This window comes from Podarcis cretensis, assembly GCF_951804945.1.
Source record: "Podarcis cretensis genome assembly, chromosome: 2".
Classification (NCBI taxonomy): domain Eukaryota; kingdom Metazoa; phylum Chordata; class Lepidosauria; order Squamata; family Lacertidae; genus Podarcis; species Podarcis cretensis.
This window is the reverse complement of record NC_137171.1, coordinates 43,486,413-43,512,387: the sequence shown is the minus strand read 5'-3', so window position 1 is coordinate 43,512,387 and position 25,975 is coordinate 43,486,413. Positions and strand designations below refer to the sequence as shown.

The 25,975-nt window shown below is 45.7% G+C and overlaps 2 protein-coding genes across 3 annotated transcripts in view; one reads left to right on the top strand and one right to left on the bottom strand.

The window, feature by feature from the left end:
* ADGRE5 (adhesion G protein-coupled receptor E5) overlaps positions 1 to 6,034 on the top strand; it is a 46,259-nt gene extending 40,225 nt beyond the window's left edge. For both annotated transcript variants that reach the window (XM_079966575.1, XM_079966574.1), the window contains 6 exons: positions 68 to 288; positions 1,293 to 1,359; positions 1,980 to 2,071; positions 2,365 to 2,533; positions 2,839 to 2,946; positions 3,701 to 6,034. In XM_079966575.1, the coding sequence (XP_079822701.1) occupies positions 68 to 288; positions 1,293 to 1,359; positions 1,980 to 2,071; positions 2,365 to 2,533; positions 2,839 to 2,946; positions 3,701 to 3,733 (690 nt within the window). In that variant the 3' untranslated portion in view covers positions 3,734 to 6,034. The remainder of the gene's footprint in view (positions 1 to 67; positions 289 to 1,292; positions 1,360 to 1,979; positions 2,072 to 2,364; positions 2,534 to 2,838; positions 2,947 to 3,700) is intronic.
* A 539-nt stretch (positions 6,035 to 6,573) lies between these two features.
* DDX39A (DExD-box helicase 39A) lies at positions 6,574 to 18,999 on the bottom strand. Its single transcript, XM_079966576.1, has 11 exons — positions 18,849 to 18,999; positions 15,117 to 15,327; positions 14,347 to 14,474; positions 13,834 to 13,926; positions 12,132 to 12,315; positions 11,603 to 11,721; positions 9,995 to 10,126; positions 9,795 to 9,904; positions 9,417 to 9,561; positions 8,921 to 9,068; positions 6,574 to 6,867 (listed from the first exon to the last, which is right to left on the bottom strand). The coding sequence occupies exons 2-11, from the start codon at positions 15,322 to 15,324 to the stop codon at positions 6,851 to 6,853; spliced, it is 1,284 nt and encodes a 427-aa protein (XP_079822702.1). The 5' UTR covers positions 15,325 to 15,327; positions 18,849 to 18,999; the 3' UTR covers positions 6,574 to 6,850.
* Between the last annotated feature and the right edge of the window lie 6,976 nt (positions 19,000 to 25,975).

Here is a 25,975-nt window from a genome sequence, read left to right as displayed (position 1 = left end):
TTATGCATTCCCCCCCAACAAGTAGCCCCTTTCACAACCTCCCCCTGGCTCTGTCTCCCCTCCCCAGACAACTTGTGCTGTAGTGGCTGGGCTGCTGCATTTCTTCTTTCTCTCGGTCTTCTGCTGGATGCTGCTGGAAGGCATGGAGCTCTACCTGATGGTCATCAAGGTCTTCAATACTCACAGCCTCAGGCACTGGCACATCTTCCTTGTAGGATATGGAATCCCAGCCATCGTGGTGGGCATCTCAGCTGCTGTCAATAGCGAGGGCTATGGCAACCTAAGAAAGTAAGTCCTGGGGTTTTGGTGTGCACCCATGTGAACTAGAGAGTAATTGTCCAGTAGAACTCAGGATACCAGATCCAGTGGGGACAGCTGGGTAGCATGTTAGTAGTGTGTAATAAAAATGTTTGATTTTATACTGAGGTAAGAGGGCTCAGCATGGACAAGCAAAGCACAGCTGCTGTTCTGGAGCACCAAGCCTCTGTATGTGCATCTGAAATATCAGGTTCTCAGCTTTGGAGTACTCGTTTATCCAGCTTGAGGCACAGGTTGCATGGAAGGCCTTTCTAGCAGCATATACTACTTTGCCAACAGCAACCCCTGCAGGACAGGGAGTGTTTTTGCACTAGGTATTCCAGAGCCTGGTACAATTTCATTTAAAGTACTCAATGGGGCCACCCTTGAAAATGGTCGGGAAAAGATAAGTAGTTCAAAATGTAGCAGCCAACATTTTGATTAGGGACAAGGTATGAGATCACACCTTGCCAGATTTGAGAATTGTATGTACATTGCTTATTGGTTTACTTCCAAGCTCAACTCAAGATGCTGGTTTTGACATTTAAAGCCCTTCATAGTTTGGGACCTGTAAACCTTAAGGACAACCTTCTCCCACATCAAACTGACTGTGTTAAAAATTCCATGAAGGATGTTCTCAGTGTACACTAGCAATAGGTGGCAACAAAGCAGAGGAGCTTCTCATCTGTAGCACTCCAGAAATACGGGGCAGCAACCATATTTCAATCATTTCATGCATTTTAATTGCTTGTATTTTAAAAAGTACTGGGAAGTTATATTTCCTACAGCTGTGTTTTAAAATACATTGTAAATTGCCATGGGATAAATAATTGTGAAGGGTAGTATACAAATAACTGAAATAAATAAATGATTAGCAGTGAGATCACATGTGCAAGAAAGTGCTTTTCTAAGGGGACAGGGGAAACAGATTCATAATACGCAGAAGGTAAGACAGTTTGATCCCAAATGATTCACCCTCTGCCTTTCCCTCACAGCTGCTGGCTTAAAATGGATAAAGGGTTCCTTTGGAGTTTCCTGGCCCCTGTTGCCCTCATTATCATGGTAAGCTTAATGCATCCCAGGAATAGCCATTTATTCTTCTTTCCTTGATGACAATCTTTACCCTTTCCTTGCATGTATTAGCACACTTCTATCCAATCCAATCCAACCCTTACAAAGGCATCAGTGAGTGGTGGTTGGTTTTTTTATTCAACTTTGGATGCAATTCTCTACCTACTGCTTTGAATCCATTTCTCAGCTGTCTGCAGTTCACTTTCCCCACACAGGCAACCAGAACTGCCTTTGATTCTCAGCTCCATCCACTTTCCAAAGGCATGGCTTACAGAGATTGGGGGTGGGGAGAGAGAGATGATTTTATGTATATCAGGGAACATTTTTTTCTGGCCAAGCTGTGTTTCGTGACAGATAGTACTCACCAAAGTAGCTAAACCCCATTTCAATCATCCAGGCAGCCCAACTATTCGATCCATGAGTTTTGGCTTACACAGATTTGTAGGGGGAAATTGTGTACATTGTGTGTGGGAAAACTGACCCTCCCCCTTCTGCATGTACTTTTGGAAGGCAGAAAAAACTTGTGTGTGCAGAAGATGCAGCCCAAAGACCAGCTCTTATCTCTGCGTCTTGCTAACTTCCATCTCCCATCTCCCATCTTTTCCGCACAGCTGAATGCCGTTGTCTTTGTGGTTACTGTCTGGAAGCTCTCTCAGAAGTTTGCCGATATCAATCCCGATATGAGTAAACTAAAAAAGCAGAGGTAAGCAGCCACAGAGTCCCCCTGGAGTCTAAGACATCAGGCAGTAACTAGCAAAAGACAGTAACAGCCCTTCCATGTAGCAGTAAGATTATGCTAAACAGTTTACTGAGCTGATTGGTGGAAAGGGATGTGATCTATTTTTCAAAACTACACCAATTCTACCTTGGCTGTGAACAAGTGAAACACAAGCTGTTATTCTAGGCCCTCTCTAGCTCCTCTGCAGAGGCTAATCCTGACTGTGTCCTCCACAAGTCAGCTCATAAATTGTGTTCCTTTTCTTCTCATCCCTGCAGGGTACTCACAATCACAGCCATTGCCCAGCTCTGTATTCTGGGTACCACCTGGGTCTTTGGCCTGTTTCAATTCAGCAATCAAACCCTCGTCATGTCTTATATCTTCACTATCCTCAACAGCCTGCAAGGACTTTTTATCTTCCTCCTGCATTGTCTGCTCAAGAAACAGGTACCTGCACTAGGAGAAAGGCAAATGGGTGGGATACCATCTCCAGTACTGCAGTGCTATACACAGTTACCTGAGAGTAAGCCCCGTTAAACACAGTAGGACTTACTTATGGAAAAATGCACATAGGACTGGCACTGCAAGTTTGACAAAGGGTGGTTTGGGCAGGTTGGGGCTGGGACATGAAACCCAAAAGGCAAATTGCTTATGTTTGTCTGGCTGTAGAAGGGGTACCGTACAAACATTGAACACCATGAAGACAATTAACAACATGAGCCTGTCAGCTGCAATTTTACTTTTGTGTCTAGGTGCGTGATGATTACTACCGCTGGTTCTGCAAGGACAAACATGGCAAGCCCCACAGCAGTGACAAGTATTCCAACTTCAGCTCCACAGTGGGTTCCAACACATTACAGGTAAGCGAACACAGCAGGTGCTGTGGCATAACCCCCCCCCCCACAGATCATCACTTCCTGTCAAGCTTGCAGTTGCCCTGCAACAACAACATGGCTCTCAGCCTGGCGCTTGCAATTCTTCTAAAAACTACCCCCAATTTTCTCCACTGTTCTTCATTAATACTGCAGCTTTCCTGAAACAGCAATAGTTTTCTTTTGGACTTTACAGCTAAGCTCCACTTAGGGGGAGACAACCAATTCCCTTAGAATCATAGAAGTGAAGAGTTGGAAGGAACCCTGGGGGTCATCTATTCTAACTCCCTGCAATGCAGAAATCATAAATGACAGCTTAAAAACCTCCCAGGAAGGAGAGTCCACTACCTTTCATGGGAGTCTGTTCCACTGCAAGGAAGGATTTATGAGCAAACAAGCAGAAACAGTTGGTTGCATGTTATAAAGCAGCGCTTTCCAAACTGTATGTTGCAACACACTAGTGTGTTGGTTGCAGTATGTAGGTGTGTCATGCAAACGCTCCCCATGCTTCTCCCGGGGCTGCAAAGGGGTTCGTTTAACTTTGTTTTTCTAGTAAAACTGAATTGCTGTGTAAAAATGATGCGTGTGTAAAAAGTGTGTCACCAGCATGAAAAGTTTGGCAAGCTCTGTTATAAACGATTAATGAAACAGAAGATGGGAAGATACATGGGCTATGCACACAATGCTGACAGTGATAAAGTGCTATTAAGACTCCTACCATTGCATCCTTTCTCTCTTACAGGCACCCAGTACTTTGAAAGAATCTGGAATTTAGCAACCAAACTTTGCAGAAGCAAGTTTCAAGAGTGCTGTTTGGAACATGAGAAACACATCTTGTTGTTCCAGTAATCTTTCTTCTGGAAGAGTCACCCACTTAAGATGCAGCAAGGACAATTGAACTGCCAGAAGGCTATATAGGGACCCACTGAGCAAACTCAATAACTGGACCAATGCTATTAAGCTGATGTTGGCACAGCCTCTTCTGATCAGGCTCCTCCTTCCTCTACACCAAGACTCACCTCTCTCAAGAAGAGATGGAGCAAGTTAAAACGGTACTTTGCACACGTGACACTTTTAAAGAGGTCCTTGCAACAGACATTGGCTAACTCTAGTTCTAGAAAGTACACAGGCTGTTTACCTTGCTGTTCAATCATCATTCACCAGCTGTAGGTGTTCATCACAAATCTGGTGAACTTTCACATTTGGTCCAAAAAACTCATTGAAACATTATGGTGGGGCAAATAATCCTTTCCTTCCACTCCTTGTTCTCTATGGAATGATCCAGACAGCCCTGATCACTGTGGTATTTTCCAGGACTCTTGTTGCTGGTTAGTTTGATAGCAGTCCTTCCTATCAGTAGTCATCTTTTTCCATATACTCTAAGCAACCGCCTCAAATAATGACTGCAACTCAAACTGGTCCAACAACCATAGATAAAAGAAGAGCCTCAACTAGGAGGGACAAGGCTGTTACTCACTTCTCTTGCCATCACTTAACCTACGAAGACTTAAGAAGAGCCTGCTGGAACGGGCCAGTGGCCCATCTAGCCAAGCCAGATGCCTGTAATGAGCACTGTGAGTATTCAGAGGCAAGTTAGACCCATTTGTGCAAGGAATAGCAAAAAACTGAAGCCTAGTATCACTGAGATGATACAGGTCAGCACATACTTCTTCAGGCTGCAGGTGACAGCTCACATGACTGAAGATTCCCCCATAAAGAGAGCACCAACATAACATGAAAGAGGAGGATGTGAGGGCAATGCCTAAAATCTGCCCCCTCCCAAAGGCATCTAGTTTTCTACATCCAATAATTTATTTATTTATAATAATAATAATAATAATAATAGAAATGTTCATGCAGTCTCCAGCTATAGCTTAGACACATTTTCTACAGGATTCAGATGCACAGAGTCAATCTAGGCAAGGAGCAATGGTCAAAGTTGTGTTTGGGTTGCCCATAGTCTACTGTTCCCAGAATTCAACAGAAGTAAGTATCCACATCTCATGGTTACAAAAATGCAATAATGCTTCATCAGTTGATGATTCAGGCACATGAGCTCATTGCTTTCCTCGTCACCACTTTCAGGGAAGCACATGTGCTCTTAACACCTCAATTTTGTGTTTGGTACACTGGAATCCATACTAGAGTTGGAAAACGTCAAATGACTCTTCAGGTTGCCATCATCAACAACAGAAAACTGAAGCATGCACAAGTAGAATCATGACAGGAACCCCACTGTTATAAAGGTCCTCATATGCTATTTCCTTCTAGTTCCATATTCCTCAGCTTAACAAGGAGATGCACATTTCCATGCTTTGTCCCCCCCGCCCCCGCACTGCTATCCCCCAGGATTTCTGCGCAACGGCAGCAAAAAACAAGGGCACAGCAAGCAGTGTAATCTCAATCAGAAAACCCACCAGTCAAGTAGCAGAGAGGCTCTTGTACAAAGACTAAATGATAGCAGCACATATAAAGCAGCAGGAAGGAGAGAAAGCAGACAGTTTTCTGGAAGCCGTTACTGAAGTTAATGGAGACCCATATTGGCAGTTCACATCAAACACTGGAGCTTTACAGAACTTCCTGTTTAGACTAATTTATTTAGGACTGTTTCCAATTTTGCCAGATTCCTACTGTTCTTGCCAAAGAGATTGGCTATGTATACTGCAATTCCAGATGCTCTTTACTCCTAACGTGTGTGGATAGCCAACGCACATTAGCGTTAACAAATCTTTATTTTATTTAGTTTTAAATCCTAGTTGAGAAAGAAAAGGTGTTGCACAGCAAGCTTTGCATGCAGCTGAACACCAGGTTTTGCAGTATTCAAATCAGTGCAATGGATTCAAAATGTAGCGACGTTTCTAATGCTGTGTAACTGTTTCAGAACTTACTCTACTATGAAATATATTCACTCTAAGGATGTCCTTAGGTAAACTTACATGCAGTTTATCCAAGCATCTTTGCACAAATAAGCTTATGCTCCTCTTAACTACCCACCCCGTTATTTGAAGCAATTGTCTCTCAACCACTATTTTTTCCTAACATGTACATTTAATTGAAATATATTTTGGAATTCTGAGTTATACCATGTTTTTAAGCAAGTAACTTTGGGGGCGGGGGGGGGGAGGGATGCAAAGGAATGCAATGCAAAGGAAATGGGTAATTACTTAAACACACCAGTTCAAACACCCTACACTTCATAGGTAAGCAACAGGAGATAAAAAGCCAGGACAGCTGACACTATCTGATTATATAGAAGAGCAAATATCTCATACAAGGGTATGTAGAGACCAATCAAGGACATACATATCAATAGTGCCTGTCTTGTTTTCTCCAAAAGGAAGATCTGTTTTACATTTCTGTTCTGTGAAAGGGTCTGCAATGGAGACATGTCAAACAAGCACACTGCTCAAAGTCAGAACAAAGGTGAAAAGCGGTAGGTCTTGGTAAAGGAAGATGTAGGACATAGGAGGCAGGCAGCAGAAGAGTATCTACGGCAAGTTTAAGAAAATGCACAATCCTGATACACAGAAAGTGGGAGACATAGCAAGGATGGAAGGCACCAAGAATGTAAATACCCAAAACCTGGCTCACTTTGCCTCAAGAACAGCCAGAAAATGACATTTGAAAAATTCATTTATTACGAAACTTAGCCACAGGGGTTTACTATTCAAAAAATATAAAAGTCTAATTAAAAAAAAAAGCCCCCAGGCTACAGCAGAGGCAAAATACCACCTGGGCAATTTGAAGGACATTCATTTAACATCAAACACCTCTATACGTTTAACAGTGTGTTTTAAAAAAATAATAACATTCATCTCACTTCACCAGAAGATAGAGGTATTGTGTTCCATCAGGTTCCATTCTGGACCAGGTGGGAAGGCTCCACAAACAGCTACCGACTCTGCTCAACTGCAGGAGACAAAACAGTCAGTCAATACTCCTTCCTAGCAAAGCCAAGGCAAAAAACATACAAGCTACCCCTGCTGTGGAGAGACATTTTGCTATACCCATCACCAGTTCTACAAAGGTGGAGTGGGTAACTCCACCACAACCTAACATGTCCCTCCCCAGTCCCCTGCATTTCAAAAAGCCTGCTGGCTCCCAAAGGCAGCTTTTTTCAATCCATAAACTTGCAAGGAACAATGAGAGGATCTTGTGGGGCAAATGGGGATGCCCCACAACTGCATCCAGCCCACATGCTCCTCAATCCTGTACTAGGGTTAAAGTTGTTCAGGTAGCCTAATGGTAATTCAGAGTTGTCATCCCAAACACTTCAGCAGGCACTGCTCCCAGCATAGTGCCCTGCTTCCAAGAACCATTCCTGCAACATGTACCATGTACTTCACATTCCACCTCCTCACCCCAGCAGCCTCTCATTGGCACCGTAATAGTTACCGTATTTTTCGTCCCATAGGACGCACCTAGTTTTTTTGGGGGGAAATAAAGGGGGGAAAAATTCCTTTATTTCCCCCCCAAAACCAGGTCGGGGAAACCGAACCAGGTTGAGGAACAGTGGGATGGCGGCGCTGCACCTCCCTGCTGTCCCCCGAGCTTGTGGGGCTGGCCGATGCCTGCCTGGCGCGCGGGACGCTCTGCTTCAGTGTGCCCTGCCCGCCGGGCAGAAGACTGCTATCCGCAGCATGGGGAACCCTGCGGGGAACTCCTGCAGGGCGCCCCATGCTGCGGATGTCTGCCCGGCACGAGGGGCGCTCTGCTTCAGGGCGCCTCACGCGCCGGCTATCTGCAGCAAGGGGAGCCCTGCAGGGAACTCCTACAGGGCTCCCCACGCTGCGGATGTCTGCCAGGCGCGAAGGGCGCCTCCCCACCTCCTCCTGCAGTTGAGCGGATGTCTGCCTGGCTCTGCTTCAGGGCGCCTCTTGCGCCAGATGGCAGGCTGCTATCCGCAGCGTGGGGAGCCCTGCGGTGAACTCCTGCTGGGCTCCCCATGGTGCGGATGTCTGCCTGGCGCAAAGGGCGCTCTGCTTCAGGGTGCCTCTTGCGCCGGGCGGCAGGCTGCTATCCGCAGCGTGGGGAGCCCTGCGGGGAACTCCCGCAGGGCTGCCTAGGCTGCGGGTGTGTTTCTGAAGCGCCGGGCGCTCTGCTTTAAGTGCGCCCGGCACTCTGGGAAGCAGGCTGCTATCAGCAGCCTAGACAGCCCTGCGGGAACTCCCGCAGGGCTGCCTAGGCTGTGGATGTCTTCCTGAAGCCTGGAGAGCGAGAGGGGTCAGTACGCACCGACCCCTCTCACTCTCCAAGCTTCAGCGAAAGCCTGCGTTCGCCCCATAGGACGCACAAGTGCGTCCTATAGGGCAAAAAATATGGTACCTCTGTCCCAACAGCTGCAACACATTTGCCAGAGCAGGGGTTTTTTCCTATCATGTGCCACTGACTCATGGGGCGAGGAGGAAAGATAGAGACTCAATTGGGGGGCAACTGAACCACAACTTCAAAGGTCTTGCCCCCACCTCTCTGTTCCCTTTCAAACATTTGGGGGAGGAAAGACACAGAAATCTAGTGCTTATTAGAAGCCTCCCACTTTGAAGGTAACAACTGATCAGATGAAACTAAGCAGCAAGCCAGAGTCAGTCTAGAAGTGTCACCAAATCCATGCCCTACAACACAAACAGGGCACAAAAATGGGAACAACTTCCACAAGTGCAATAGAACGTCTCTCTTCCCCACACTCCTGATAGCCTGATATGCTCTGGAGTTTCCCACAACCCTCTGGAGCCAATTTGTGGGTGGTGGGGGCAGAGAAGTGAAATTCCATTGAACTTTAAGACCCAGCAATATATACTATCGGTACAGACGAGGATCCACTCAATGGACCACTTTGTCTTCCTTCAGGTTCCCAGAAATAGTGTACAATGGCTACCCTGATTCTCCCCCACACTTGGGCAGGGTAGACAAAGAACATGCCATCAGGAAGAAAAGCCTGTCCAAGTTAATTTCTAGTACATACTATATGTGGAGATGTCTATCTCTTCAGGGAGCTCAGCAACGTTGACCTCAAAACGATCCTGCACTTCATTGAGGATTTTGGCATCACCTTCATCTGACACAAAAGTAATAGCCAAGCCTTTTGTGCCAAAGCGCCCAGCTCGGGCCACCTGCAAAGAGAGGTTTATTTCAAGGACACACAGGAAAAACATCCTTGTAATCTCTGAATTCATCACCCCAGAGGTACTATCTCTGCCCTGCACCCTGTGACAAGCTCAGAATGCAGGCTGATGCTTTTTTCCTCCACCCTGGAAACTATGTAGCCTGATTGCAGAAACATTTGCAACTAAACTACCAAAGTTAAATTATCAGAAGGGATTTGACTAGGAACTAGCCAGGACCTGCAACGGTTAGCAGCTCCCTTCCAGAAGTATGAATGGCAAGGTATTAGAACAAATACCTTCCAGAGAAACAAGTCTGACTGTGCAGTTCATTCCCCAACCTATAACCAGACTCACTCTGTGCAGGTAGGTATCTGAGTCCTCAGGCATGTCATAGTTGAAGACTATGTTGACCCGCTCTATGTCCATCCCACGGCCAAACAGATTAGTGGCTACCAGAATCCGACGTTGGAAGTCCTTGAACTGCTGGTACCTAGACAGTCTGCAAAGAACAAGAGAGACATGGCTGACCTCCCCTGAACACATACAGGAGCTGTATGCAGCGCATAGCCCATTATCTGTAGTTCATTAACTTTCTAGATCCCCTCTTCCCCTTAACACACACAACTGATGTCAACAAGCCACATTCCATGATAAAAAAGTGAACTCAGAATTCATGTTCTGCACTATATTTGCTGCTGCCCTCTCCTGACACAGCCATCTCACTGTACTCACCTCTCCTCCTGAGACATGCCTCTGTGAATAGCAATGGCTGGGAAGTTCTGCTCAACCAAGAGCTGAGCTAATGCCATGCAGCGCTGCACCGACTTCACAAATATCACAACCTGCAAGGGGTGGGAAGAGGGAAGGGGCTTTAACATGGAAGCTCCAGGGACTCCCAGGAGCCCTGCTTGTCAACCCTCGCTAACACAGACCTGGTTGAACTCCAGCACATCCAAAAGGTCAAAGAGCTTGCGGTTTTTCTCAGTGTCCTTCAACTTCACGTAGTATTGCTGCAGGCCATGCAGAGTCAGCTTGGTCTCATCATCCACAAAGACCTCCATGGGCTGTGAACGGAGAAGAAAGCCAATGTGACCTTTTACCGGCAAAGACAGCAAAATCCTCCAAACATATCTAGACAAGTTTTTAAACACCACTTTTCATGTTTAATTGATAGATGTAGAAAATATCAAATTCCCACAGCGATAGGCATTACTTTGATCACTACAGGGTATGTTGGATGCTGAGAGCAGAAATAGAACTATTTCATCTGTAGAACTGCAGATGAATTCTCTACATGCTCAAAAGCTCCCTCTTCTGCCAAGCACTGAAGGGAGAATTCCCACTACTGTTAATTATCTACAAAATTGGTTTAAGTGCCTGGAAGGAGAGAAAGCTGACTTGGTAGGCATTTATCATGCATTTCATCAAGGTCCCAAGGTAAACATTCTCTAATCTACTGGGGAAACAATGAAGACAAAGAAACATTCAAAACTAGTAGGTCAACTAGATGAGATGCCCCAATGCAGCTCTCCTTTATAACCAAAAGCATGTAATGATAGCTCTCAGCAGCTGTTGGCATCTGCACAGCTTCAGACGGAATTTAACAGTGGTAATGAGAGACTGATGGTCACTTTCCACCCTGAGCTATATACCTGAATGTGCATAGCTTTCTGTCTTCTCTGGCTGCCATGGCACACTACTCCAATCAGTGGGGGGGGGGGGATCAAAGGGGGCATGGAGCGACATTCACTTGTGCAATGAGACTATCCCCTCCCTCCTCTTTCCATATGCATCCTAAGTCTGTTCCATGGATTTTCCTAACCATCTAGAGCAAGACAATTCAGCTCTAAGGGAACTTCATTTTTTTAAACTTTATATGCCAGAAAGTATCAGCCTCATTAAGCAGTGTCTGCATTTCCAATACTATTGATATGCATTCTACCAGGACTTGCAAAAAGGGAGAAAAATGCCACTGTGGTCCTATTGAGAGATGAAACAGAAAACAATGTGTGTTTGGGTTTTCTAACAGCCACGCTAAGAAAGCATAGGGAACACAACAAAGTTGAATAGGGCTATGATTACTAACTTCCCTCCACCTATCGTCATCTAAGAATATGATATAATGAGCTGCAAACAAGCCAATGCCTCCATGGGCATAGCTGCCCCCCAAAAGCAAAACAAATACAAATTTTAGGTTCGGCCCCCACCCCCCAAAATCCTGGCTACACCCATGACTGCCTCATACTACCAAGCCTTCCTTCAACATAAGGGGTCCCTTTTGAAACAATGCAGTAGGGCAAAACTGCCTCAAAGGGGCTTCTTTAGCCTAGTGTGGAAGGCCCTTTCCTGGATCTCCTACACTAGTGCAACCATCTAGGACAGTTTCTTAAACTTGGGTCTCCAGCTGGTCTTGGACTACAACTCCCATCACTGGTCCTGGTAGCTAGGGGTAATGGGGTTTGTAGCCCAACAACAGCTGGAAACCAAAATTTGGGAAGCTAATCTAAGGGGAGGATGAAATCAAAGGTTTTAGGGCTTACATCCTGCATGAACTTTCTGCAGACAGGCCGGATCTCCTTGCTCAGAGTGGCACTAAACATCATGCATTGCTTCTCATGGGGTGTCAGTCGAAAGATCTCCTGCACATCACGACGCATATCTGAAAGAACAGTAGGAAGAATCAGGTTGCTGTAATTCACCCAAATACTGGCTTCTGAAAAGGACATACCAGTCCGAGTTCCACCACCTTCCCCCACTCTTGGTATCCAACATGTCTCTGCTTTACCACATAATCTGAACAGGAACAGAACTTCAGGCTGTAGAAACCGTCCCTCGCTTCCCCATGTTCTTGAAAGAGATGGCTGACTTCCTGACATGCCTCAGGACAGATTTTTTTAAGCAACAGTGCCCTTCCTCTAGCTGGCTGCTCCTCAGTTCCTTGACTTGGAACTCAAGCACCAGACTTTCTCCCAAGGACGGCAACTCCCATACCCAAATGGATGAATAATCCCAGACCATGAAAACGCAATACATTGTGTCTTTATTATGCCAGCCCCTCTTGTCCCTTACCCAACTGCTCCAACATCTTGTCACACTCATCCAAAACAAAATGCTTGACATTGCGCAAGTTGAGGGTCTTGTTGCGCACCAGTGCTAAAATGCGGCCCGGGGTCCCCACCACAATATGTGGGCAGTTTTTCTTCAGCACCTCTTCATCCTTTTTGATGGAAAGCCCCCCAAAAAAGACTGACACCTGCAGTACAAACAGAAACTACTGTCAGCCACATAGAAAAACCCAACCACCTAACCTTCAGAACTTCAATAACTCCCCACCAATTTACTTATGCAGGGACAGTCAACATGGTACACTCTAAATGCTGCTGGCCTACAACTCCCATTATCCCTGACCACTAGGCCACGCTGGCTGGGGCTGATAATGAGTTGGTCCACCAACATCTGGAGGGCACACCTAACTTGTGCAATAAAGTACTTGGAAGGGAGAGTACAATTAACTATGAGTGCGGCATATCTATGCTGCTTCTCACCTCTAATCATAGAATCACAGCTGGAAAGGACCATGAGGATTGTCTAGCCCAACCCACTGCAATGCAGGAATCTTTCACCCAATGTGGAGTTTGAACCCGTGACCCTGAGATTAAGAGTCTCATGCGCTACCAACTCTCCACCATAATATAACACATCAGATCAACTATTGTTCCAAACCCAAGAAACAAGGCTTTCGGTCCCCATGAAGCAATCAGGTGGTGCAGGGAAGCAGAGGCAGGCTCTTTCAGAATATAGGGACATAGTAAACTACCTTATACCAAGTCAGACTATTGGCCTACCTAGTTCAGTATTGCCTACACTGCTGGCAACAGCTCTGAGGGTCTTGATGGTCTTAACTAGAAAAGCCAGGAAATGAGCCCAGTGCCTTTCGTATGAAAAGTGTGTGCTCTACCAATGAACTACAAGTGCTTCCCAAACTGGGTCTTAAACTGACAACATTAGCAAAAGCCCGGGTTCCAACAGAGCTTCCCACCCATGAGCTTTCATTCTATCTGAAGGTAGGTTCGAGTTTCAGATGCAGAAACTGTCAGTTTCCATTTCTTAGTACAGAAAGTATTGATGTGATGTGTAGAGATCTTTCCTGCTCTACTTAATTCAAGAGGGTTCTGGAAAGTTTCTTTCTATGTGAAAGAAACAGGCAGAAGGTTCTTGTTTGGGTTATTCCTTCAGAGAAGCTGAGTACAGCTGGTTTAAACTGGTTCTGTTATCTTTTGCTGACTATATTAGGGAGGCCAGGAGGAGCCTGGGTTCTCTCTTACTTTCTCTTTCTGTCTCTGTTCTGATGTGGTTTGGTGTTCTGTATGCTGTGGTGTTAAGGTTTAGACTTATTATAAGTTATTCTACATTTTATTGTAAGTGCTGCAACTGGAATTTTTATGGACTGTGCCAATCCTGATTGTATTGGATTTGTGACCATTATGCTCATTTGCCTTCAGTAGCAGTAAAAGCTCTGCTGGATGAAGTACAATTGCCTCTGATCTATTTTTTTTCCCCTTCACACACAATGTGTCAGAAACATCTAAAACCATTCCCACAATCAGGTCACTTCCTCTCTCTCAACCCTCTCTACAGGCTCTTTCCTAAATAAGTGCACATACCATTTCCATAAGCAAAGATAGTCTTCCACCTTTTCCTGTCATACAGAAATAGCCTGTATTCTGTATTGTATATATTTCAGACCTAACTGCAAAAGATTTCTCCTTACCTTGACAGTGGACATATACTTTGAGAAACGCTCATATTCTTTGCTGATCTGGAAGGCCAGCTCCCGGGTGTGACACATCACCAGCACAGATACCTGCCAGAAAGGAACAGACAAATTTGTACAATAGCAGCAAGAAGGGTTTAGGACTCCCCACTGCTACCTGAAACACCACATAACACTATACAATGGTTTAGAGCTACATCCTTGAGATGCAGTGAGGATGAGAAGAGCCGTGGGCTTGCACACTCCTCCCTTCTTCACAACCACAATGAGGACTTGTTGGAAATTAGTTTCATTGTTAAAGACCACTGGCTTAAAAATTAAGAAAAAAACACTGCCTCATCCTGGCTTCACAGGAAGGTTGTGTGAAACCAAGGCTTTTCTCTGGCTCACAGCAGTTCATGCAGATGATAATAAAACATCATTTAGTGTTACATGTAAATACAGCCTATAGCTCCAAAACAGAGTTGCGCTGGACATAAGCACAGTACAGTACTATTCCCCATTACATACCTGCCCATCCAGTGGCTCAATCTGCTGCAGTGTAGCCAATACAAAGACAGCAGTCTTGCCCATGCCTGATTTGGCTTGGCATAGGACATCCATGCCCAGGATTGCCTGTGGAATGCACTCATGCTGCACTGAGAGAGCAAGAATAAGTAATAGTTTAGACAAGCCCTAGGAAAACACAGGAATCCAAAGCAAATGTACCCCCAGAGGACTTGATCCCACTTCTCTCCCAACCCTTTAAATCCAGAGATTCAACACCACACCCTTCCATGAGGTTAACTTTTCTGCACACATACTGGGGGAGGAAAAACTCTTCACATCCAATAGCAGCTGCTGCACAAGCACTGGGATTTTCCAGGTTCATCAGCCTGAATTACAAGTTAAAATGAAAGACATGGCTGTGGAATAGTCATCCTACAGAAGCATCTTACTAGCACACCCTAAAATCCCTTCTTTCTCTTAAATGTTAGATCACACCCCATTCCATGCAGAGTCTAAACCCATTTCCCATGGCTAATAGAGTCTTTGCTCAGCTGAACTGACAATTATGAAGTCCCTCCATCCAAAGTGAACTCCATTTCCAATAAAGTAGGGCTCTAGAGAGCTATATACTAGGCTCAACAAGGAGATCCCGTTCCAGCATAACCTTCCCACCCTGCTCCCTGCAGCCCCCAGCTCTCACCCTGCACCGCATGGCACCACTGGCAGTTGCTCCCCGGTGGGTGGGCTGGGCTGGCTGACGAGGGGGCCAGGGGCCTTGGCTCAGCTCCTACCTTCTGACGGGTGCTCAAAGCCGCAGTCCACAATGGCACGAAGGAGCTCTGGCTTCAGCAAGAAGTCTCGGAAGCCAGAACTGTGAATGGAGACATAGGAGCCCTTCACATCTTTTTTATTGGGGACAGGGGCAGCATCAGTCACCGCCTGAGGCTCTTCATCCTCCTCATAGTCCAGCAACTCATTCTCTACATCTTGTTCAGCCATGTCCTGTAGAAAAAGCAAAAGAAGGAATCAAAGGCTTGAGGAAAGACCACTAAGCTCAGGAGTAAGAGCACCCAAAGAACAGGAAAAGTGAAATCTGGATGAGTTAGGAATTGCAACTGTAGCTGCATCAACTGAAGGATCATCAGCTCAAAGCACTCCATCCACACCCATTAGTTCCAACTAGCACTGCCAGCTAATGGTTGAAGCGGATTGTGCCATCTTTCCACAGTTCTCCGAGCAGCTTTTAAGGCTTTCTAACATTTGAATCACACATTGCTTTTTATAGCCAAGTATTATTTCCTAACTTAGAATAACAGCTGAGAGGGAGGCGGCAGTGAGGCTCCATGCAGCGCGCCCTGCCCCAGCTCACTCCGCCCAATGGGAGGCTTGTCTTGCCCCCGAGGCACAGGGCACGCACCACCCCAGGCACCCAAGTGGCCAGCTATGCTGCTGCCTAAGCGGGCTCCATAAAGCAATTATGTCAACAGCCCAAGCCACTTGAATGTTTCAGAGGCTCCAAACCCACTGGATCCATCAGCCTCTGAGGGGCAACCATCCTAATAGGTCCCCTGCTCCTGCAGAGGGGGAAAGGTGCTGAAAGCCTAAAGGTGATATGCAAAATGGCCCAACAAAAGTGCAGTGTTTCTAGATAAGGTGTAGACTTTTTTCAAATCCCTTATCAAAAACGGATACTGCCAGATTATTATTTTTTTTAATTGAAAATCTGCCCTGCCTTTCAAAAAGGGCCTTAAAACAATTGTGTGTAATAGTTATTGTCAGAAACAGTACATTTTGAATACCAGAGAGCACAGCTGCACTTCATATTCTGATTTCAGGCATCCCATTGGCCACTGTGAAAACAGAACACTGGACTAGATGCGCCTCCGGCCAAATCCAGAAGGCTTTTCTTATGTCCTTAGGGCAGCATATAAACAAATTTACCGTTTTCTTAAAAAAAAAAAGTTTATATACAAATAAGGGCCTGTCAATCTGTGTCTAAACTTTATTGTACATCTATTAGAGGGTCTACTGCACAGCAACAACTAAAGCACATTATACTAAGCACTTGCAGGTAGTTCTTGTGAAAATCTGGTGATGTAGAAAGAAATAGACCAAATTGGCAAACAGCAGCCCCAGGACCATCACTGTCCAGTAACAAAGCCCTCCAGCCAGAGCAGAACCAATGTGATCTGAAGTCTTGCCATAGTCTGAACAAGACATACTGCACCTTATAAAAGCCTTAGAGCAAAGGCAAGGCTAAGGACTGACTGCAACCTTTACTCCAATACTTTTTTTATATCATGCAATACACCCTATTTTATTATGGCAGGTCTTCAAACAGATTATGAAAAAACCTATGCCTGTCTTTTTGGTGTGGAGTGTTTGTGAATGATTAAGAAGAGTCAGTTATTAAGAAGTACCAAAGAGACTTATTGCATGGGCTTATTGCCCCAGCTCTATTATTTTCATCGCCATGATCCTACACAATCTCAAAGGGAAACTCTCCACCAGAGTAGAAATCATATATTGAACAGATGGTAAGCTCTTTAATCTGAGTAGGCTGAAAGCAAAGAGTAATGTTATCATAACTTCCATCATAGAGCTTCAGTATGCTGATGACAAAGTAGTGTGTGCACACTCAGAGAATGACCTCCAAACCACCCTAAATATCTTTGTAGTGGCCTATCATTCAACATCCAAAAAAACCAAAGTGCTGCACCAACAACAACCACAAAACAACCCCTCTGCAGTGCCACAAATCCAACTCAATGGTGAAACATCAGAAAGTGTTGATCACTTCTCCTACCTGGGCAGTTACCTTTCCACAAGGGCCAACACTGATGCCAAAATCCAGCATCGCATGAGCTCTGCGAGTGCAGCTTTCTCCTGATTAAAGTGCAGAGTGGTTGAGGACCAGGAAATTTGCAGGGAAACCAAAATGCTTGTTTACAAAGCTATTGTACTACCAACCTCACTGTATGCTTGTGAAACATGGACCACTTATAAACGCCATCTCCAACTCCTCTAAAGATTCCATCAACAGTGTCTCCAAAAATTTTACATATCGCTGGCGAACTAATGCCAGTGTACTGGAAGAAGCAAAGATCACCAGTGTCGAAGCGATGATTCTGATTCTTCAACATCAACTTCGTTCAACTGGTCATGTTCGGATGCCTGATTATCATCTTCCAAAGCAACTACTCTATTCTCAACTCAAGAATGCAAAGTGTAATTCTGGTGGTCAACGAAAGAGGTTTAAAGACTCTCTCAAAGCAAATCTTAAATAAATGTAGTATAAGCACTGATAACTGAGAAACACTGGCCTGTGAGTGCTCCAATTGGAAAACAGCCTTTACCAAAGGTGTCATGGACTTTGAAGAAGCACAAACTCAGGATGGAAGGAAGAAATGTGCTAAGAGGAAGGCACGCTTGGCAAAACCAAACTGTGATCAACTCCTGCCCAGAAACTTAGGTCCCCACTGTGGAAGGACGTGTGGATCCAGAATTGGCCTCCACATTCATTTACGGACTCACTGTTAAGACAGTGTTCATAGAAGACAATCTTACTCGCAGGGCCGGATTTAGGTTTGATGAGGCCCTAAGCTACTGAAGGTAATGAGGACCTTTATATGTCCAACTGTCCTTTGTCAACAACCAATTGTCGCTGTTTTTTGTGTTGAATATATGCTATATGGTAATTTATGGGCCTAGTAGGTATCTAAATCCATTTGCACATGCAGAATGTGGGCACCCTATATATGGAAATGAGCAAACCAGTGATATTTGGGGAGCAGGCTAGCAGGAAGGGCCCATTACTTACATCATAGGAGCCTAACACAACACAAAACACTGTTGCTGTATGTAGGTTTCATTTGCTTTTTATCTTATATTTTGGAAATGTACATCCAGGTTTTTTCCCCTTTAAATTTTATGGGGCCAAGAGAGTGGGGCCCTAAGATATAGCTTGTTTAGCTTATACGTAAATTTGGCAGTTTACTCGGCAACGAGTGATCACCAGAGGAGGAGGAAGAAGAAAGAGAAGCGGGACGTCGGCGGGGGCGAAAGAGAGCGCCTCCTTTTCAGGCGCAGGAACCCCAAGGGAGCCTCGGAAGCACAGCCAAGGCAGTCCCGGGTAGGCCCGAGCGCTGCAGCCACGAGGTTGGCGCGGGCGGAGGGGAGGCGCCGCGACGGCGCCTTCAAGTTCCGCAAGCAGCCAAGGCGTCCCGGACTTCCGAGGCGCCTCCATGCAGGTCCTGCCCTCCCGAGCGCCCCGCCGGAGACAAAGCGACGTATGTGAGGAGCAATTTCGCGCGTGGCCAAAACGGTCGTCTGAAGGGGCCGGCGAGGAAGGAACCAAGAGGCGACCCAAGGAGAGGCGCCTCCTCTCCACGACCGACCGGCGCCCGCCCACCCCACCCGCCACCACGAGAAGGTCTGAGGGACCAGGCGCCAGGGCGGGAGGCTTGCGCCGCCATGGGAAGCCTCCCTCGCTCGCTGCTCGCCGCCGCCCCACGCCCCCTCACCTGCTCAGGTCCGAGTTGCCGAGTCGCTTCCCGCTTCGCCTTGTGCACACCGCGCTCCAATTCGGATAGGACGGCCCAGTACAGGAAGCACCTTCGATTCCTATTGGCCGCCGCCGCCCAGCGCGGACCCGCCTCTATACGAAACCGGCGGAAGGAAGCTTCGACTCGTCTTCGCGCCCGCCAATCAAAAGACGTCAGCGCTGCGCCATTGGCTGGATTGAGACCCGGCGATTGAGAAAGAGAATACAGATGGCAGAAGGGGGTTGAGCAAAGCTTCCAGAAATCTATGGTGAGATTGTAGGAGGAGACTCCGCCATTTTGGATGCTGGCGGGAGTCGTCGCAAGTCCTTTGCTGTGTAGGTTTATTTTTTAGGCGCCCTTTTTCTCCGCACACATTTTATTATAGATCAAGGTTTGCCCCCCTGAACTGTTCGGAGGATGAGTAGGATTATAGTGCCATAAAATAAACACTGCTGATGCAATCTTTCCCCTGCCGTTGAACTCAAGGGGACTTATTCCTGAGCAGGATTGTTTAAGGCTTACACTGAGTTTAGTGCTTCATGGGGTTACGAAAGCTCAAGTTGCAATAAAATCATGGCTTGTTCTCTGACCGCAGCAGGCTACTGCTAACCCTCTATAATATATCTAGGGGTGGTGAGCCGTATGTGGTCAGGAAAAATGGAACAAGTACTGCTGTCTTGAGTGCCGAGTACATTGTATATACCAAGGCACAGGTGTCAATGAACTAAGGCTGTGTGCATAGACAGAGGGCCTTCTCGGTAGTGGCGCCCGCTCTGTGGAACGCCCTCCCATCAGATGTCAACGAAATAAGCAGCTATCTTATTTTTAAAAGACATCTGAAGGCAGCCCTATTTAGGGAAGTTATTAATATTTAATGCTGTATTGTTTTTAACACTGGACTGGGGGCTGCCCAGTGGCTTGGGAAACTCAGCCAGATGGGCAGAGTATAAATAAATTATTATTATTATTATTATTATTATTACCAGTTTAAAATGCAGCCAGGTTCTTTTTCTTAGTTTGGATCAAAGCTGGTTTGGGTGGGGGGACACACACATCAAAATGCAGTATTTCATGGCTTTACAGCAAAATTCTTCAAGAAATTCAAATAAACCCTGATGCCCTACATGACCCGCCTATTCAACGACATCATAAAAGGGGCCCCCATCCCTAAAACTTGGACTTCTTCCAAAATAGTCTCTATTCCAAAACCACTCAAAGATAGCCTCAGAGTAGAATCATACCACCGGATCTCTCATTGATAAACCAAGACTGCAAGACTAAAAAAAAAAAATTCCTACACAAATTAATTGCCCCAGACCAGACTGGCTTCGTCTCTGGTCTCAATATAACAGACCCCATTAGGAAATTACTGAATTTGATCAAACACAGCAAAGCAACTAAACTCCCACTGACAATTATGTCCCTAGACCATGGCCCCCTTTCCGACCTTCCTGTGCCCCCCTAGACATAGCCAAGGGGGGCAGTTGCCCCCCAATAAGTACAAATCAATACAAATCTGAGGTTCTTCTCCCCCTAGCAAGCACCTGCCCCCTAACAAAAATCTTGGCTATGCCCATGCCCTCCCCATCCTACCAGTAGAAAGGTAACTATTTAAATATTTTGTTTGTAGATAGAACATTTTTAAAATAATTTTTATAATTTATACAAAATACAATTACATAAAATAATATGAGCATAATGAAATGTTGTTGAAGCAGAAAAACATGGTATCATAGAGCTGGAAGGGATCCCAAGGGTCATCTTTCTAGTGCAACCCCCTGCAATGTAGGAAACTCGGCTAAAGCATCCCTGACATACGGCCCTCCAACCTCTGCTTAGAAACCTCTAAGGAAGAAGTCCACAACCTCCAGAGGGAGATCCATCTTGCATATATTATAAAAAGTAATCAACACTTATGTGACCCCAGTTATTTGATTCAGTCCAAAAGGCGCACAGGGAGTTCTGTATATATGGGAGAATTTTAAAAAGCAAGTGATCCTCACTGACCTGGTGCAAAAAGATCTTGTCATCCGGAGAAGCCCTGACTGCCTGGGAGTAAGGTCCACTGAACTCAGTGGGGCTTTCTTCTGATTAGACACCTAGTTATTTACTAGATACAAGTCAGCAGCACCAGATGACACCCCCCCCCAAGCTGGGGTGGATTGCACCCTGCACCTTGCAGAGTCAGGCCCAGGCTGCCACCGGACTCAGCACTAGTGGCAGCAACAAGCAGCTCGGGCCCACCCAACCCTACCCATTGCCCACCCCACCACTGCACCACACCACCTGGGGGTTCTGGATCGCAGACTTTACTAGACAAAACGAAAGCCTCAGTGATCGCCCTCTCCCGTTGGAAGACTAGGACTGCACCAAGAAAATGCACATTGCAAAAAGGAGCATGAGAGAGATATATATATAATGAGATTTCCCCCCCCCCCTTCACTTCTCACTTCCCTCTATGGTCCCCACACAACATAAAACTTCCAGGCAAGCCAAAGGCCTATATCACCTAGCAGATTTCTACAAAACAGCAAACCCATATCAACATAAGAAATACAAGAAAAACTAGGGGACACACAAATACCCTGGCTAACACACCACCAATTGCATGCCTTCTTAAACAATCCCTCTGCCTGGTTCCCTGTAACTTGGCTTCTCGCAGTAAGGGAACCGCCAGAAGGCCCTCGGCGCTGGACCTCAGTGTCCGGGTAGAATGATGGGGTTGGAGATGCTCCTTCAGATATATTGGACCGAGGCCGTTTAGGGCTTTAAAGGTCAGCACCAACACTTTGAATTGTGCTCGGAAATGTACTGGGAGCCAATGTAGGTCTTTCAAGACCGATGTTATGTGGTCTCGGCGGCCGCTCCCAGTCACCAATCTAGCTACCGCATTCTGGATTAGTTGTAGTTTCTGGGTCACCTTCAAAGGTAGCCCCACATAGAGCACATTGCAGTAGTCCAAGCGGGAGATAACCAGAGCATGTACCACTCTAGCGAGACAGTCCGCAGGCAGATAGGGTCTCAGCCTGCGTACCAGATGGAGCTGATAAACAGCTGCCCTGGACACAGAATTGACCTGTGCCTCCATGGACAGCTGTGAGTCCAAAATGACTCCCGGGCTGCGCACCTGGTCCTTCAGGAGCACAGTTACCCCATTCAGGACCAGGGAGTCCTCCACACCCGCCCGCCTCCTGTCCCCCCAAAACAGTACTTCTGTCTTGTCAGGATTCAACCTCAATCTGTTAGCCGCCATCCATCCTCCAACCACCTCCAGACACACACACAGGACCTTCACTGGTTCTGATTTGAAAGAGAGGTAAATCTTTAATAAAAATTAATTTTTTAAAAAAATTGCAGTATTTCATAAGAAACCACAGGAAAGATGCAGGATAGATATGGATTGTGGCTATTGTGTACACGGCTTGCCAAACCAGCATTGGGGTGGGAGCACACTGCATGGAGAATATACAGGGGTGTGTACACAGTATCAGTGGGGCACCTCTAAGTTAAGTATGCTCCATTTTGCACCAAAGAAGCTCTTTAAAGGACAAATTAGTTTGGGATCTCCAGGAAAGGCCCCTCAAGATCCACCAGGATGAGCAGCTTAGAGTACAGCAGATCTTCAGTTTAGCTGGCTGATGCTCAGCTCAGCTGGAATTAAGTTCCCAACCCCAGCTCAGCTGAAGAGAGGCCAGCATAAGTTGCTCAGCCAGGGATAAGCCAAGGCTAGTGTAGGTTCCCCACCCCACCCCCAAAGGATGCAACAGGGATGGGACCAGAGGGGGAGGGGGACTTTGGCCAGATCTGAACCAGTTCAGATTGTTCTGCCCGGACACTGAGGTCCAGCGCCCAGGGCCTTCTGGCGGTTCCCTCGCTATGAGAAGCCAAGTTACAGGCAGAGGGCCTTCTTGGTAGTGGCACCCGCCCTGTGGAACACCCTCCCACCAGATGTCAAAGAGAAAAATAACTACCAAACTTTTAGAAGACATCTGAAGGCAGCCCTGTTTAGGGAAGCTTTTAATGTTTAATAGGTTATTGTATTTTAGTGTTCTGTTGGAAGCTACCCAGAGTGCCTGGGGAAACCCAGCCACATGGGTGAGGTATAAATAATTATTATTATTATTATTATTATTATTATTATTATTATTATTATTCAGCTTGGCCATATGACCTGGCAACCCAGCACAGAACACTATTTCAAAAGCTTGTTTTCCCTCTGCCAGGTTTAGGCAGAGCAGCTGCAGCAGCTCTGCTGTGGAATGGGGTTAAGGATCTTGTGCAACTTTACACCAGCTTACCTTACACTAGCTTGCTTCACACCAGCTCCTTGAGCATAGTATTGCTCCCTTAGTGATGACTCACAGACATCAGGGAATTCATGTGCTATTTCATTAAAAACATTAATCCTCCAAAAAGCCAATCCATCATGCAGAACCGTCTGTGCTATTTTTTTCACTGGAATGCATCCAGCTCTAATTGAGCCATTATTCAGCCTTCATTCTTGTGCTAAATGAAATACTATTTCCTGTGCTAAATGCAGTACTATTTCAGCCCACACTGGATGCTGGGCTGGAAAGTCTGCCAAGCACTTAGCAGAAATTTCTAAGCCTGGTCACATCCCCTTTAAACCAGTCCCTTCCCACTGCAGCAGAATTAGGTGGCCTCAGATTGAAAACACCTGTCTGCCCTGTAGAAGTAGCTTGACTACACTTGGAACTACATGATGCTTGGTTTTGCTTTTATAGCTGAAGAGTTTTTGCTTTGCAGATACAGATCTATATTGCAGATTACGTCGGCTGAAGTTGCTGTTCTTCACTGTTCAAAATAAAATAAAATCCTGAACTGATGCGAAGATAAATTCTTCTCTTTCTTCTAGCAGGTCCTGATTCACAGCTTGTCCATTCCTTCACAACTGGATGAGCAACCTCAGAATTCTCCCCTCAAAATATGGAGAGTCTGCTCCCTGACAGGCATATCTTATAAAGGCTTAGCAAAGAGGGTTAATCTCTTTGATCATTTCACAAAGAGCAAACATTGGATGCTATAATGAAGACATAAAAAGCATGGCTCTTATTTTGAGGCAGTGCAATATGGACAATGCCTGTGTACACACTCCTAAAAGAGCTACAACTCCCAGCAGCCTTAAGAAACTATGGTTCCCAAGATACTTGGGACAGGGGGAGTCAAGTGCTTTAAATTGTGTTGAAGCCACATTCAAAATCTGGACACATCTTTCTTGCTTTGCATTACACTGTAAGCAGGGGGATGTGGTTGTGGCAACTATATTGTCTTACTGTTCCCTAAAGCATTTGATCTAATGTTTGTGCGTGTGTGTTTTCCTAAACTATTATGCTAAGCAAAGATGTGCAGAAGTGGCATCCACAGGTGTTCTTTCTGTGTATCCCACTCTTGGAGCATCTTGGAGAAAGATGGAATTAGCGGTGTCTCTTTATACTACTGCTGGTTAAGGACATGCTGAAGACACAAATGAAACTATGAATCATGAGTGCTGTCCTTAGGGGAATTGTTGTGATCAATTAGCAATTTGGTTATTTTGTCCACATGGAATAACATATCTTTGCAACTCTGAATTTCTGAATTCTATTATCAATGTTTATTTTAGTGTTCATATTGGTGCATGTTTTTTATCCGAGCACCCACATAACCTAACTTTGAGATATACACTTTGGGCGCTAGATGGCAGGGCTTCTCTACTCCTGTTTACCTCTGCCTTCTAACTGCATTCTTTCTCCTTTCTGTGAAGGGCCCTTCTGCAGGTTTCCCTAATGTTTAACCAGGAATGCTGCTGGAGCAGGGATGGCCCTCTCCACCAGCTCCTCTTTGTTGGCTGGCCTTCCCTGTTCTACAGGACCTATTATTCTTCATACAATGGTTGTTTTAGTTGTGGGGTTTCAGGTGTGAAATTTTAAAAATCCTTCTTACCAAATCGCATCCATTATTATGGCAGGTGAAGAAAATCCAGTTTTTCTGCAAACTGCCATGAGTTTCCAGGTATGGTTTGAAGGTGCTAGCACTGACTTATAAAATCTGCTGGCACGATGACTTATAAAATCTGCATTGGCACGATTATTTTCAATTATTGTTTTTCATGTTGATCTGGGTGGTTCTTTTAAAAAATGGATTATTGTATTTTATTATTTTCTGTTAGACACCTGGAAGGGAACCTTTGGGATGAAAGATGGGATATAACTGGAAATAAGAGTCTGGGAGCTACAGTGGTACCTTGGGTTAAGAACTTTGCTTCAGGATGAGAACAGAAATCGTGCTCTGGCAGCGCGGCAGCAGCGGGAGGCCCCATTAGCTAAAGTGGTACCTCAGGTTAAGAACAGATTCAGGTTAAGAACAGACCTCCAGAATGAATTAAGTTCTTAACCCAAGGTACCACTGTACTTCCCTAAGAGAACACTTCTGCTCCCATGAAACACCCAGCCTGCTTCCCCTGAGGTCTCCTGATTATATCCCATTCAAGGTTCCACCAAAGCAGGAAGTAAGAATAGGAGCAGGATACAAACACTGCTTTTGGCATTTGCTAGAGAAGCTGACACAACAAGCAAACCCTGTTTATGTTAATATCATATTATTAACAGAAAATTCATATTTAGCGCTTGCATAAAAGTGATAGGGTTTTTGAAGCTCTCGGACTTTTGAGTGGGGACAGAGACATACTGAAACTCAGAACACCCCCTGGGACAGGCTGTTTCCATGGCCACCTCAAAGCTCTGGAAATTCATCCTCAGAAGGGTGCAAATGCCCAGCTTTATGGGCTCGCTGGAACCACTGCAGGCATTTTTGTATTGTCAAGTGTTTGAACATACAGTGGTACCTTTGGTTACGTACTTAATTCGTTCTGGAGGTCCGTTTTTAACCTGAAACTGTTCTTAACCTGAAGCACCACTTTAGCTAATGGGGCCTCCTGCTGCTGCCGCACCACCGGAGCACGATTTCTGTTCTCATCCTGAAGCAAAGTTCTTAACTCGAGGTAATATTTCTGGGTTAGCGGAGTCTATAACCAGAAGCGTATGTAACCAGAAGTGTATGTAACTCGAGGTACCACTGTATATTACTGCTGATTTTTGGGGGCCTAT

What these genes read in the sequence shown, in the direction of transcription:
- DDX39A (XM_079966576.1), bottom strand. Translation starts at nt 15,324, where the DNA reads ATGGCTGAACAAGATGTAGAGAATGAGTTGCTGGACTATGAGGAGGAT. An exon ending in CTTTGAGCACCCGTCAGAAG is followed by an intron (nt 14,475 to 15,116) that starts GTAGGAGCTGAG and finishes TTGCTCTCTCAG; the next exon opens with TGCAGCATGAGTGCATTCCA. An exon ending in TTGAGCCACTGGATGGGCAG is followed by an intron (nt 13,927 to 14,346) that starts GTATGTAATGGG and finishes CCTTTCTGGCAG; the next exon opens with GTATCTGTGCTGGTGATGTG.